General features: G+C 50.2%; 1 protein-coding gene across 1 annotated transcript in view; it reads left to right on the top strand.

Annotated features, from left to right (window-relative positions):
• Positions 1 to 13,708, top strand: part of Ago2 (argonaute RISC catalytic component 2) — a 79,228-nt gene that overhangs the window by 59,331 nt on the left and 6,189 nt on the right. The window contains exons 8-14 of the mRNA XM_021216331.2: positions 736 to 883; positions 1,799 to 1,918; positions 2,054 to 2,310; positions 4,515 to 4,699; positions 6,234 to 6,393; positions 9,319 to 9,409; positions 11,824 to 12,018. Coding sequence (XP_021071990.1) covers positions 736 to 883; positions 1,799 to 1,918; positions 2,054 to 2,310; positions 4,515 to 4,699; positions 6,234 to 6,393; positions 9,319 to 9,409; positions 11,824 to 12,018 — 1,156 coding nt within the window. The remainder of the gene's footprint in view (positions 1 to 735; positions 884 to 1,798; positions 1,919 to 2,053; positions 2,311 to 4,514; positions 4,700 to 6,233; positions 6,394 to 9,318; positions 9,410 to 11,823; positions 12,019 to 13,708) is intronic.

The following is a 13,708-nucleotide window of genomic DNA, read 5'->3' as shown; positions in this document are numbered from 1 at the left end:
GTGGAGGAATGGCTCAGTGGCTAAGAACATTGGCTGCTCTTCCAGAGGTTCTTATGTTCAATTCTGAACATCACACATTAGGTCATAACTGTCTATAACTTTGGTCCTATGGGATCCCATACCTTCTTCTAGTGTGCAGTAGACATACATGCAGACAAAATGCCCATCTACATAAAATACATAACTAAGTCTTATACAAACAAGTGTAAATTCCAACATAGAAATCACACACACGGGCTGGAGAGATGGCTCAGAGGCTAAGAGCACTGACTGCTCATCCAGAGGTCCTGAGTTCAATTCCCAGCAACCACATGGTGGCTCACAACCATCTGTAATGAGATCTGATGCCCTCTTCTGGTACATTTGAAGTCAGATGTAAATAAATAAATTAATTAATAATCTATTTAAAAAAAAATCTCTCTCTCTCTCTCTCTCTCTCTCTCTCTCTCTCTCACACACACACACACACACACACACACACACACACACACACACACACACACGGGAACAGAGGATGTTGCCTTACCAGTGTTAGGTGTCTGCAGTGCTGCTTTGTGTAGGTTTGGGAGGAGCAGGGATGGACACCTGTGGGCATCCTGAGAATTGAGGGGTTCGTGCATGGTCCAGGAGATGCTTGAAGCATTTGCTTCCTGCACAATACAGGTGCTTGGGCCTGGGAAGGTCCAGTGTCCAGGGAGTCTGGAAAGTTCTTTCCTGAGTCCCCTCTTTCCACAGGTTCCCACTGCAGCAGGAGAGTGGGCAGACGGTGGAGTGTACAGTGGCCCAGTACTTCAAGGACAGGCACAAGCTGGTTCTGCGCTACCCCCACCTCCCGTGTTTACAAGTTGGACAGGAGCAGAAACACACCTACCTTCCTTTGGAGGCAAGTCTCCACTACTTCTCTGGGGAGAAGCCCAAATCCGGCATAGCCTCCATGGTGCTGTAGGTCTCTGCTAACTCACACTTTGTTGAGACTTGTCCCCTTTGTGTCTTCTGTCCCCTAAAATGGGATGGAATTAGCAGCTTGGGTGGGACTACCCACCACACTGTTGCTTAGATAGAACCTCACTGCATACCCCTGGCTGGCCTGAAATTCTCTTTGTAGACCCTCATCTCTCAGAGGTCCTATCTGTCTTCAGCCTCAAGTCCTGGGATAATGGATGCCTTCCTTAAGCTTTCTGTTGCTTAAGGACCAAGAGCAGCCTGGGGAGGAAAGAGTAAATTTCATTTACTCTTCTTCATCACTTCATCTAAGGAAGTCATTGTAGGAACCCAAAATGGGCAGAAACCTTGAAGTAGAGCCGATACAGAAGTGTGGAGGGGCACTGCTTTCTGGCTTGACCCCGAAAGCTTTCAGACTGCTTTCTTACAGAGCCCAGTACCACCAGCCTGGGGGTAACATCACCCATGATGGGCTGGGTCCTCCCCATCAATCACTGATTGAGAAAAATACCCTACAGACTTGCCTACAGCCTGATCTTATGGAGGCATTTTCTCAGTTAGGTTCCCTCCCCTCGAATGATTGGAGCTTGTGTCAAATTGAATAAAATTAGCCGGCACAACAGATGTGAGCCACTCGCCGTGCACAGGTCAAGCCCAGCAGAGTGCCACCAAAGCTGTAGATGGTCCTTTTTCATGCCAGGGTTACCTACAAGTTCTGTTGTGAGTGGTAGACCTTGGAGTGGTCCCACCACTAGCCAGGGTTCTGGCTTGCGTGCCCAGCCTCTGAAAACTCCCTCCCACAAGCCCTAGTCACACGCACCGCTCACGTGTTGGCCTGTATCCGCCTTCTTTGTAGGTCTGTAACATAGTTGCTGGACAGAGATGTATAAAAAAATTAACAGACAATCAGACCTCAACCATGATCAGAGCGACGGCCAGGTCAGCACCTGATCGCCAAGAGGAGATCAGCAAACTGGTGAGCACTGGGTCCGTGGGTCCCTCCAGGGAGGGGCAACCAAGGACCGCCGTCCCCGACACAGACACACACATTCCTGGACTTTGAGCAGGGATGGCCTCCGCTGACCTGTCTTCCTCTTCTTCCCTCCTCAAGATGCGAAGTGCCAGTTTCAATACAGACCCATATGTTCGTGAATTTGGAATCATGGTGAAAGATGAGATGACAGATGTGACTGGGCGGGTTCTGCAGCCGCCCTCCATCCTCTACGGGGGCAGGAACAAAGCAATCGCCACCCCTGTCCAGGGTGTGTGGGACATGAGAAACAAGCAGTTCCACACGGGCATCGAGATCAAGGTGTGGGCCATCGCCTGCTTCGCACCCCAGCGCCAGTGTACAGAAGTCCATCTCAAGTAAGCCTGCTTGAGGCTTCCATGTGCCTAGCCTTGTTTCTGTTGGTCAGATGGGTCACTGGGGTTCCAATACCAGCAGTTGGCAGCCTTTCTCTAACAAAACACTCACCCAGGGTGACTCCCATTTATGAGATGTGACAAGGCCAGATTAGGTGTGAGAGAGAAAACAGCTCCTGAGCAATGAGATTAAAATAAATCAGTTACCGTGGAAATAGAGGTGGACACAGTAGGTGGACTCAGACTGCAGAAACAATACACTTCACTGTCTCTCTTTGTAGCCCTCACTGGCTGTTCTAAAACTCAACTATGTAGACCCAGGCTGGCCTTGACCTCACAGAGATCTACCTGCCTCTGCCTCCGCTAATGCTGGGATTAAAGGCATGTGTCCCATCCCAGGCTAAGAAGTTTTAGTGGCATTTGTTTGTTTGTGTGTGCGGCGGGGTGGATGCGCTTTTGTCCATCCCATCATGCACTGTTGGAGGATTAGCTGAGGACGTGGCTTCTCTGTCTACCACATGGTCCCAGGGATTAAACTCAGATTGGCAGGTTTACACAAAGCACCTTTTCCCATTGAGCCATCACTCTGGTGCGACTGTGGAATTTCTGAATTAAGTGAGAAGCGACGCTGAGAACTGAGTGGGAAGAGACAGTAGAAGAAGGCAGCATCGGGTGGACTGCAGGAGCTGCTCTCCTACGTGAGGGAGGGCTTACAGGGAGCACATCAAGCTTTGGCATGTTCCCAGCCATTTTTCCAGTAGCTTAGGTCAGCCGATACAGTGAGCTGCAGAGAGGCCTGCTACTCAGCCCAGAACACCGAGTGTTGGGCCAGTGGCAAGGAACTAGGCTTGACCAGTGCCAACACAAGTGCCCTATAGCTCACAGGGCTTGTACTTGTGTTCCAAGGTTGGGGGTGGGGGTGGGGATAAGACATTTGTTTTTTACCTGTCTGGGGTCAGTGAAGGGGGTACCCCAAAGCCTGTAAAGTATAGCTATAACCTCACCATCTCAGCCAGAGGCTCTTTGGTGACACTGTCATCCTGCACTGGTGGTAGCATTTGCCCATGCTTCTGACAGAACGAGCCCGAAGCCCAGAGAAAAGGAAGCCGGAGCGGAGGCTGGATGCTCACCAGCTCCTGCCCAACTTCTCTCCTTGGTCTCGCTGTCCCCAGACACACCCCACCTGTTGGAGGTGTGATTGCAGGTGCACAACCATGAATTCTGTAAACGCAGCACAGGGGGGGTGAATCTTGGCCCACTAGGCTGGAGCTGAATGTCCCCACCTTGGCTGCTGCTCAGATAGGTTTGCCGTGAACGGAGCCAGGCTCCTCGGCTACCTGGATCTGGTTTGGCAGTCCAAGTGCTGGATTTGCTTGGCTGCCCCCTGTTCTGTTCTCTTCTGGGTCTGTGTTTCCAAGGCTAAGCTACACCCACCAGAGCAACAGGGAAGGAAAACCCACAAGGCAACTGATGGTGTCCTTTATTTTACCAGAGCCCTACAGAGAGTTGCTTAGTTGGCCTGCATGGCACAAAAGAACCATACTGTGTCACTATAGAGAGGCAGCAAGCATGTTTTTTTCCTTTTCTTTTCTTTTCTTTTTTTTTTTTTTTTCCGAGACAGGGTTTCTCTGTATAGCCCTGGCTGTCCTGGACCTCACTCTGTAGACAAGGCTGGCCTTGAACTCGGAGATCCGCCTTCCTCTGCCTCCCAAGTGCTGGGATTAAAGATGTGTACCAGCACAAGCATGCGTTTTATATCTGCCATTTTATTCCATGGGTGATCCCTAGGCCTTCCATGGTTGTGTGGTGCACTTACCTCATTCGTAGGCTGATATACCTTTGACTTTATCTAGATTAGATTCTAGCATGCCATGGTACCTAACCGTAGGCCCCAGAGGGTGAGGCAGTAGAATCCTGAGTTTGAGGCCAGCCTGGGCTACCAAAAGCAAATAAAAAACTTAATTCTTTTTTGTTGTTGTTGTTTTCTTTTGTTTAGACAGAATCTTATGTGTCCCAGGCTAGCCTCAAGCTCCATATGTAGTCATAAATGACCTTAACTGTAGACCCTCGTACCTCTCCCAAATGCTGATCTTGCGTGCATGCTAGGCAAGCCCTTTGACCTTGTTAAACAGTACTTGGAGCCCCTGGTTGATATGACTTCCTTACCATCTATTATACATCTTAGCAAAGTGGCCTTTTTCCCTCAGGTCCTTCACAGAGCAACTGAGGAAGATCTCAAGAGATGCTGGGATGCCGATCCAGGGTCAGCCCTGCTTCTGTAAATACGCACAGGGTGCAGATAGTGTAGAGCCCATGTTCCGACACCTGAAGAACACATACGCTGGCCTCCAGCTNGTGGTGGTCATCCTGCCTGGCAAAACTCCTGTGTATGGTAGGTGTTGGCCCGCTGCAGGCTTCAGGGGGTGAGGAGGTTCCAGTGGCCCTGAGTGGCCTGGAACAGTCCCCTTTGTGCTGACTGAACTGAGTGGTTGGTTCTTGCCCATTCCTGAACCTGAGAAGGGGAGAGGGAGGTGGGTTACTCTGTATATATTCGGCCATCGTCATTGTCCTGAGTGAGGCCACAGTCCCAGATATCGAGCAACTCCCATTGACCCATAGCTGCAGATAGTTTCTGCAATTGTTCAGTGTTTGGAATTTTATGAACTTTTCAGAGGATGTATACATGACTGTTCCGCTTTGTGTTGACAACAACACCCCAAGAGAGGGTGTTAGTAGTTGATAGTGAGGTTGGTTGCAGTTTGTTAGTAATCATGGTCAATAAAGAAAAGGAAATAAATTGGATTCACGGATCTCTGCCTCCCCCCACCCCCCACCCCCCCATCCTCCTTTCTCTCCTATCTAGTGATGAGTGAAACTAGTAAATAAAGGGGCAGGAAAAAGAGGAACCCACAAAGTAGCAAAGGCCAGCTACAGCCCATAATTTGACTTGACGGTTGGTTTCATGTTCACGCTGTGGCATGAGTGTTGGCAGATGGAAGTGAGTGCCCTAATAGGTTGGTGTTCCCCGAGGAGGCCCCACTGGCTCTTGATTCCCTAGGATTCAGTCAGCATGTCTGATGTCTGCCACCACCCCAGACAAGGGTAGTTGTTCCTTCATCGGTGGAGAGCCCAGTGATGCTGAAGAAGGAATGGATCAGGTACAACCTGGTCAGGAGCCCTTCAGGGGGCGGGGAGGCTGTATGGACAGATCTGCAAGTGAGAGCTGTCTGCCCCATAGGCTTTTTCAGCAAAAGGGTGTTGGTGTGAGATCTGTGGTACAGGAGTCAAGGAAAACAACTGGGCTTCCTGATGTCTGTGACTAGTAGGGCTCTGTCCTATCTAACCATGGGCATGGTCTTCCACTCAAGTTCAAAGAAGGCTTTCTCATGGCAGTGGTGTTTGGATGTGATGAGTGTTGTCCCTGGAGTCTGGGTTTCTAGAACAGTCCTAAGAGCAATGACCAGCTGCTTCAGGAATGAATGTGGGGATGGACAAGTGTGGATCCCCACGGCACTTTGATGTTCTGTGTTTGCCAAGGGTTTTGAGGAGGCCGGTGGTTTTATTTTTAGCCACCTAGGCATTTGCTTAACATGAGGTGTCATTTCTGCTGAGGAATGATGAAGCCTCAGTTATAGCCGACTTCTGCTCGCCCCACCCTGGGCCCGGGATCATAAGTGGCTGGTATGAGATGTGCTTCCCGCTTCCTATCCTGAAGGAGACAGGCACAGGTGCCTGGCAATGCTAAAGCGGGATTCTGCCAGGAGCCCTGCCCCTCCGTCTGCCAGCATCTTCCTGAGGCTGACTGCAGGCACCAGGCGCCTGACGCAGCTGCCATGGCTGAAAACTGCACCAGTGCAGTCCAAAAGGGGGGTGGAAGACAGCTGCTTCTATTTGGGACTTGTGACATGTGCGTCTCTGCTCCACAGCGGAAGTCAAGCGTGTGGGAGACACAGTGCTGGGGATGGCCACACAGTGCGTCCAGATGAAGAACGTGCAGAGGACCACGCCACAGACCCTATCCAATCTCTGCTTAAAGATCAATGTCAAACTGGGAGGCGTCAACAACATCCTGCTGCCACAGGGCAGGTGAGGTGGCCACACCCGATGCACACACCAGCTGGGTTAAATGGTCAGTGGAGAGGTGCTCACTAGTTTATGTGGGCATAAGTCCTGGGCTCCTCAGAGCCAGGGGCATCAGGCATGGTGACTGTTAGGGCTGGAGTCCCTAATAGTTGAAGGCTGGTGTGGGGCCGTTGCCACCCTGCTCCTTGTGCCAGGGCCAGTAGTCTCCACAGAAGAGTTGGAGTGAGTGGTCTTGGGACAGGTGAGGAATGGGTTTCCACAGACTTGTCAACTGGTCCCCGGAGCTTTACTGCAGTGTAGGCTCCAGTGTTCCCCACTCTGCTTACCTGGGGCTGGGAGCTTACTGCTAGGATCAAAGCTAAAGCACTTTGGGCTGGAAATTCCTTCCCTTAGGACCCACTGTTGATGGGTCCCTAAGTCTGGGCCAGGAACTGAAGCCAAGGGCTGGCCCACATGCCCCATAAGGCTAAGGGACGGGGATGTGGAACTGTGCCTTCCTCGGGTGCCACCCACGGTCAGTATGCTACCCGAGGTGTAGAGGACAAGGTCCAAGTTAATGTTTGCCCCTCCTTTGAACAAAAGGACAAAAGAAGAGAGCGGCCACAGTAAGAGCTTTGGTTGAGGAAACGGTCTATAGAAACGGTGAGATTAAGGGGCAGACCTGTGCAGTGGGGACTGGCTGTGGCTCCAGGTAGAACAGACTTGGAGGCCTCTTGTGCCAGCCTACACCAGGCTGAAGTTGGGGACCGGCAGGATGAGGTACCCCGATGGTTCGGAGATAAGGACAGGTAGACAGGTTAAAGAGATTAAAGGGGAGAAAAGCAGTTAGTTGTCTCATGCTCTTGGTCTCGTTAGTGTCAAAGACAAGGCCTTCCTGAAGGAGGAGTGGCTTGGGTTGAGAAGCTGAGCTCTGGGGATGCTCAGTATCAGAGCACAGGAACCCTGAGACTGGATGAGCATCCTTGAGTGAATGGCAAGGAGATCTGAGCCCTGTGCCCAGGGTAAAAGTTCAGGGACACTGGTAATAGAAAGAGAAGGCAAGGAGGGAGGTACCTGTGTCATGGTACCCAGGGAAGTGCAGCTTGCATCACAAAATGCCAGTGAGCTGCAGTGTGCCGCCTGATGATTGGACCCAGCAATGGGGGAAGTCACTGGAGACCTTGAAAAGGGAATCTTGTTGCCATGGCAGCAGGAGTTGAGTTAGGAGGAGCCTGGGAGGCCCCAGCAGGCTGGGCTCATGGGAAGGAAGCTTTGCTGGGCTACAGATGAGAGGAAGCTGAGCGCAGGTGTGCCTTGCTTGTGGCAAGTGAGTCATATCCACCCACGTGTAGAAATACAGCTGCTACACAGCTGTACCTGGTGGCCTGGTGGTGGCAGGGCAGTGATCAGGATCTGTGGGTGTACCACTCAGCTTCCCTTCAGCCGAGGAGAGTGAGGCCAAGAGGCACAGGCATCTCAAGTGTGGTTAGCGGGACCACAGTGCCACAGATGAAGTGGCACCCTAAGTCTGAGACTGGGTGCATGCCCCCAGGGATGGTTGCAAACACAGTGGAGATTAAAGGCACACTTGCCCTCCTCTCCCTTGCACATAGATGCACATGTTTACCATGTAGGAAGCATTTTCTTTCTTACATGGTTATATCCTGAATGGGTGCAGAGGAGAAATCCTGCTGCGGAGACACACACACACACACACACACACACACACACATACACACACACACGTCTCTACTGTGCCTGATTTTGATTGAGAGATGACAATAGACACACTCCCCTCTGAGTGTGCCACACTTCACACAAATGTGACGTCACCTCACAGAGACGTGGTATTCAGCTGGTTTCATGATAACCCAGGGTTTCACACAGAATATTGTCTGGACTTCACACGCTTAGGGACAAAGATGCCCTTCTGGCCACCTCTCCTTGCCCACAGTGTCAAAATGTCCTTTGGTTCTTTGTGATAGTCTCAGGCCACCTTTAGAATAATCAAGTTTCTTTTGGCACAAAGTGTGGAGGCATACTCTTAGGATTGCAGCATTTGAGAGATCAAGGCAGTGGGACTGGACATCCAAGACTGTCTGAAATACATGAGAGTGTGTGTCAAAAGAAAGGGGAGAGAGGAAAAGAAAGTCACAGGAAGGCAGACGGGATGGGTAAACCCCTTTCTGATGACCATGCTGCACACCCTCTCTGGCCATAAGCAGCAGCCACGAGCCTCCTGTACACTTCTAGAAGAGCAGTCACCATGGAAACAAAGACTTAACTGCTCCTAGTTGTGAACAGTATATGATAGGCCCAGCTCCCACAATGCAGGGGCTTGCTGGTCTTGAGGGTGCTGCATGGAGAGCTATCTTTTTCTCTATCTCCCTTTCCCTCACCACACATGCCACCACTCAGGTAGTGAGCATTCCGCCTGAAGGTCTCAACCAGAAATGATGGCCATGGAAGAAGATGGCGGGGGTGTGGGAATTGGGAATGTATCCTGTGGTTAAGACCCAGGATGCTACTCAAACTCCTGGGCTCTGGCAGTCCCTCCCCACAACAGAACAAGGCACCCCAGTACCCAACCAGGCCAGCTACATACTCAGCTCTCAGTCCCACCTTCTCAGGCTCTTTCTCAATACATAGCAGACATCATTGTTTAATCCAATAGGCTCTCTGTGTGTGTCATTAAGGGTAAAGATTCTGTTGGGGACTGGGGAGGTCTCTTACTTGGTAAAGTACTTGCATGGCATACATAAGGCCCTGAGTTCGAGGCCAGCATAAACCAGATGGGTTTGGTGGTACATGCCTGTCATTCTGGCTCTGAGGTAGAGTCGGGAAGATCTCTTGAAAAATAGCCATGTTAAAGAGGGTAGGAATAGCTTCTGATGTCAGGCATCCATGCATTCTCTGAAGCTTGGGCCTCAAACACCCACTTTCTTGTAGGCCTCCAGTGTTCCAGCAACCTGTCATCTTCCTGGGAGCCGATGTCACCCACCCACCAGCTGGGGATGGGAAGAAACCTTCAATTGCTGCTGTGAGTGTCCACTCTTTTCCTCTGGCGTCTCTGCTGGTGTCTTGTTGTTTGGTGGGACCCTTGCCCCTTGAGTGTCTGTGGTCTGTTTGCAGTGGTGTATGGAGGAGAAAGACATGGAAGTCACTCACTTGCTTGGCTGGTCTAATCATGATCTAACGGCAAATAGGTGATAGGGTGAACCTGATGATGTCACAGGTGTGTGGGCTGCCATCTACCCTGCATTCTGGTGCATCTGATGGGAACATTACCTCTGGCTTCTCCATGTCCATCAAAGTAGCCTTGGCCGACCCCTTGGCATCCACTCTCTTCCACTCTCAGAAGGCTGGCCTGTCCACATTACAGTGGCCAGGCATGGACTTCTGTAGTGGTGTTTGGAGTGCAGAGTGCGATGGGTGTCCTCTACCACTCCTCTAGGTAGAGAATACAGGGTTCTAGAGCCAGGGTGGTGAGTATATGAAAGGAAACCACAGCTCTTTTGGATCGTTTGTCTGAACCATGGATCCTGCCTTCAGAAATGCCCACCTTGCCCAATCAGTTTCTCCCAACTATAGTGCCTCAAAGAAGTGCTCACCTGGGGAGTGGGACCAAAAAGGCCCTGAGTAGGCTCCTGCACTCCTTACTTGGCATGGCAGTACCAGCCTCATGCCCAGCTGAGCCTCAGCATCAAAGCGTTCTCTACCACAGCCCTACAATTAATCTTTCTGGGCTTTTTCACATGTGCTGCAGTTGGCTCAGTGCCCTGGCGTGTGTGTGTGTGTGTGTGTGTGTGTATGTGTGTGTGTGTGTGTGTGTGTAGGAGGAGGAGGAGGAGGAGTATAGTAGTAGGTGCTAACCAGACTAAACATCATTGTTTATTTAATCTGTATTAAAGGGTGTATTAAAGGGTAGAGTATGGGATATGATGTAGGATGAGACCCCATTTGCATCATGTTTGCTGTGCCTAGTTCTTGGGTACGGCTTTCAGGTGGTATCCAGAGTCAGGATCTCTAATGCCAGAAAAGACCTACACAACCAATGCTCTTGGGGTCTGGCCCAGTTCTTGGGCTCTACCTGATCATTGTTGGCTTCGTTTTCTCTGAGTCACTGTGTGCAGGGTCCTCTCTGTAGGCTTCGGAGACTTAGGCAAGTACATTAGTTACACACGCGCACACACAGTTCATTGGATTGACTTAGAGGATCAGTCTTTAAACAAAGGCCAAAAGCCGGGCGTGGTGGCGCACGCCTTTAATCCCAGCACTCGGGAGGCAGAGGCAGGCGGATTTCTGAGTTTGAGGCCAGCCTGGTCTACAGAGTGAGTTCCAGGACAGCCAGAGCTACACAGAGAAACCCTGTCTCGAAAAACAAAAAAAAAAAACAAAAAACAAAAAAAAAACAAAGGCCAAGAATAATTCGTAGTTGTTCAGTCTACAAGACTGGAGGTCTCTGAGGTCCCAGTTTAGTTCTAGAGTCCAGGAGAACTAGAAGTTGCTGGTCTTCAGTCTAAATTGGAACCTGCCTGTGGTAACAGGATAGACAAACTTGCCAACAGCAAGCAGGCAAAAAGTTGAAGGCTGCCACTAAGAAAGGTGTGACTCGGATTTTAGTGGGTTTCCCCACCTTTAATGATCCATCAGCAAAATCCCTCGTAAGCTTTCCCAGCTGCTGTGGCTTGGGTTGATACCAGATGTGGGTTGAGTTGTCAACCAAGATGAGAGCCAGGCTTATCAAATTCTAAAGAGCAGAAATCTATGTTTATTCCTGGTGCCCTCGATTCTCCATCAATAGGACAGGTTTCTGTTCATGTGGACTTATCTCTACTTATGCCAACTTGAAATATTTTTTGAACAAGGAATCTGGGAAGGCTTAGAGACGATGCTCTGTAAGCTTTTCCAAGGAGTAGCTGGCCACCTGCTTCCCAGGAGCCCAGGGCTCTTCTGTATGCTTTCAAGGTATAAGGAAGTGCTTTCCCCAGCCTGGAAGTGGGCAGGCCCTAGCTGTAGCTGATCCGTTTACTTGTGGTCCCCTGACCTCAGCACCCCAGTAGCATTGTGGCACTCTTGACTCTCTGGTTGCTCCTTCAAATGAGCCCTAAATCAGCCAAGTTGTTTCAAGGGGCTGTGACTTTCCTAGGGAATCTAAGTCTAGGGATAAAGTCTTTGATGGGCAAATGGTAATTTGGAGATGTGTTTGCTCCTGAAAATCTAGAGGCACCCCTCCCCCCCAGTTGCTTTTTACAGGTAACCCAACCCCTTGACACAGCAAGGCTCGGTATTGCCTTTTTCTGGTATACCATGGGGCAAGTATCCCATCGTGCGAAGGTACCTGGCAGTGCTTTCTGCCGTGAGGGACATTGGGAGAAGATGCTTCTTAACATGCCAATCTCCAGCTGAGGGACCCCTGGAGCACTTGTCCCATGCTGACTGTGTGTCCCACAGGTCGTGGGCAGCATGGACGCTCACCCCAACCGCTACTGTGCTACCGTGCGCGTGCAGCAGCACCGACAGGAGATCATCCAGGACCTGGCTGCCATGGTACGAGAGCTGCTCATTCAGTTCTACAAATCTACCCGCTTCAAGCCCACCCGCATCATCTTCTACCGAGACGGCGTCTCCGAGGGCCAGTTCCAGCAGGTGGGCCGCTCTGCACCATCCTCTTTGCCTCTGTCAGTCGGCTGCTCATAGTGGGGAAGGTAGATGGTGGTGGTGTGGTCTGTGTCCTATGAGGTTTCAGGTCCTGGGATGGGGGAAGACAAGGAGGGAAGTTTTGGATACAGTTCTGGGCAGTGGAGACCTGGGTGAGGATAGAGCCTCAGGCCAGGGGATATGAAGGCAAACTGGGAATTTTTACCCTCCCTGGACATTTCTAAGATCTGAAGTGCTTGAGAATTTAGTTACTTGCCTTGACCACAGGCTGAAGACCTGCAACAAAGAACATTTGCTTCCTATTTAGGGCAGAAGCTGCAACTTTCTCCTCTTTAAAACAGATACTCACTGCCCTAGGAGTACACTGTCCTGTCTGGTTCAGTTCTTTCTGGCCAAGCCTCTAGTGCTGTGTTCTGCAAGAGCCATGTTAACAGCTTCCACTTGTACTTCCATGACCTAGAGCCCCGTTGCCTCTTGGTCCAGCCTCCTGGGCTTCCAGTCCTTCCTAGTGCTTCTTCCTTGGAGGGGAGGAAGGCCAGGCCTGCCATTCTCAGCTCCACTGCTCAGAGGACCAGAATCCCCACAACTCAACTCTCTGCACTAGAATTCTGCACATACTCTCTGGAACATTGTAAACTGGTTGAGACTGTTAAATCCGGGTGAGGTCAAGCATGATGGTGCATGCCTTTAATCGTAGCACTGAGGAGGCAGGCGGATCCAGCCAGGGCAGGATAATAAGACTTTGATCCAGATAAATAGATATATACATTACATACATACATACATGCATGCATACATACATACATACATACATAGACAGACACATAGATAGATAGAAAGATAGATAGATAGATAGATAGATAGATAGATAGATAGATAGATAGATAGATAGATAGAATAAAACTTTGATTCAGTAAGACCTTGATTCAGACAGACACTGTCCTGCCACAACAAAAAGCCACTATTTCTGGTACTTGTGTACCAAACTCTTCACACGAGGCCTTCAGTGCAGGACCCACAGTTGACAGGCAGAAGGAAGGGGCATTGCTGGGTACTGTGCGGTAGTGAGCGTAGATGGGAGTTCTGGTCTGACTCAGGCAAGTGCTTGCTCCATTTGTCTTTCCTTTCCTCTCAGTAAGCAAGTGGCAGCTGGCTCTGCTGCCCAAGCAGTCTTCATGGTGCTGTTTCATGAGCATTGAGGACATTATGGATTCCAAGCCAAGCAGTTTCATGTACTTTCTAATTTTAGAACCTGTGTGCCCTCGGTCCCTATGTAGATGAAAACTTGACTATAATTTTTACTATCAAATCTATATAAGCTAGAGTCACCTAGGAAAAGGGAACCTCGATAAAGAAGTTGTCTCAATCAGATGGCCTGTTGGTGTCATGTCTGTGGGACATCCTCATTTTGCTGTGTGATATAGAAGGCTTAGTCTACTAGGGCAGCACCATTCCTAGACAAGTAGGCCCGGGCTGACTGAGAAAGCAAGCTGAGGTAGGTATATTGGTGCATGCCTTTAACCCCAGCACTGAGGAGGTAGAAGCAGATAGATCTGAAGTCAGGACAGTCTTATCTACATGATGAGTTCCAGGCTGGTCAGAATAAACAAAAGTGGACGCAAGCAAGTGAGCGAGCCAGCAAGTACTGTTCTTCCAAGCTTTCTTTCTTTCTTTTTTT

The sequence above is a fragment of the Mus pahari genome, chromosome 17 (genome assembly GCF_900095145.1).
Source record: "Mus pahari chromosome 17, PAHARI_EIJ_v1.1, whole genome shotgun sequence".
In the NCBI taxonomy this organism is placed as follows: domain Eukaryota; kingdom Metazoa; phylum Chordata; class Mammalia; order Rodentia; family Muridae; genus Mus; species Mus pahari.
This window is presented reverse-complemented; position numbering and strand designations above follow the sequence as displayed.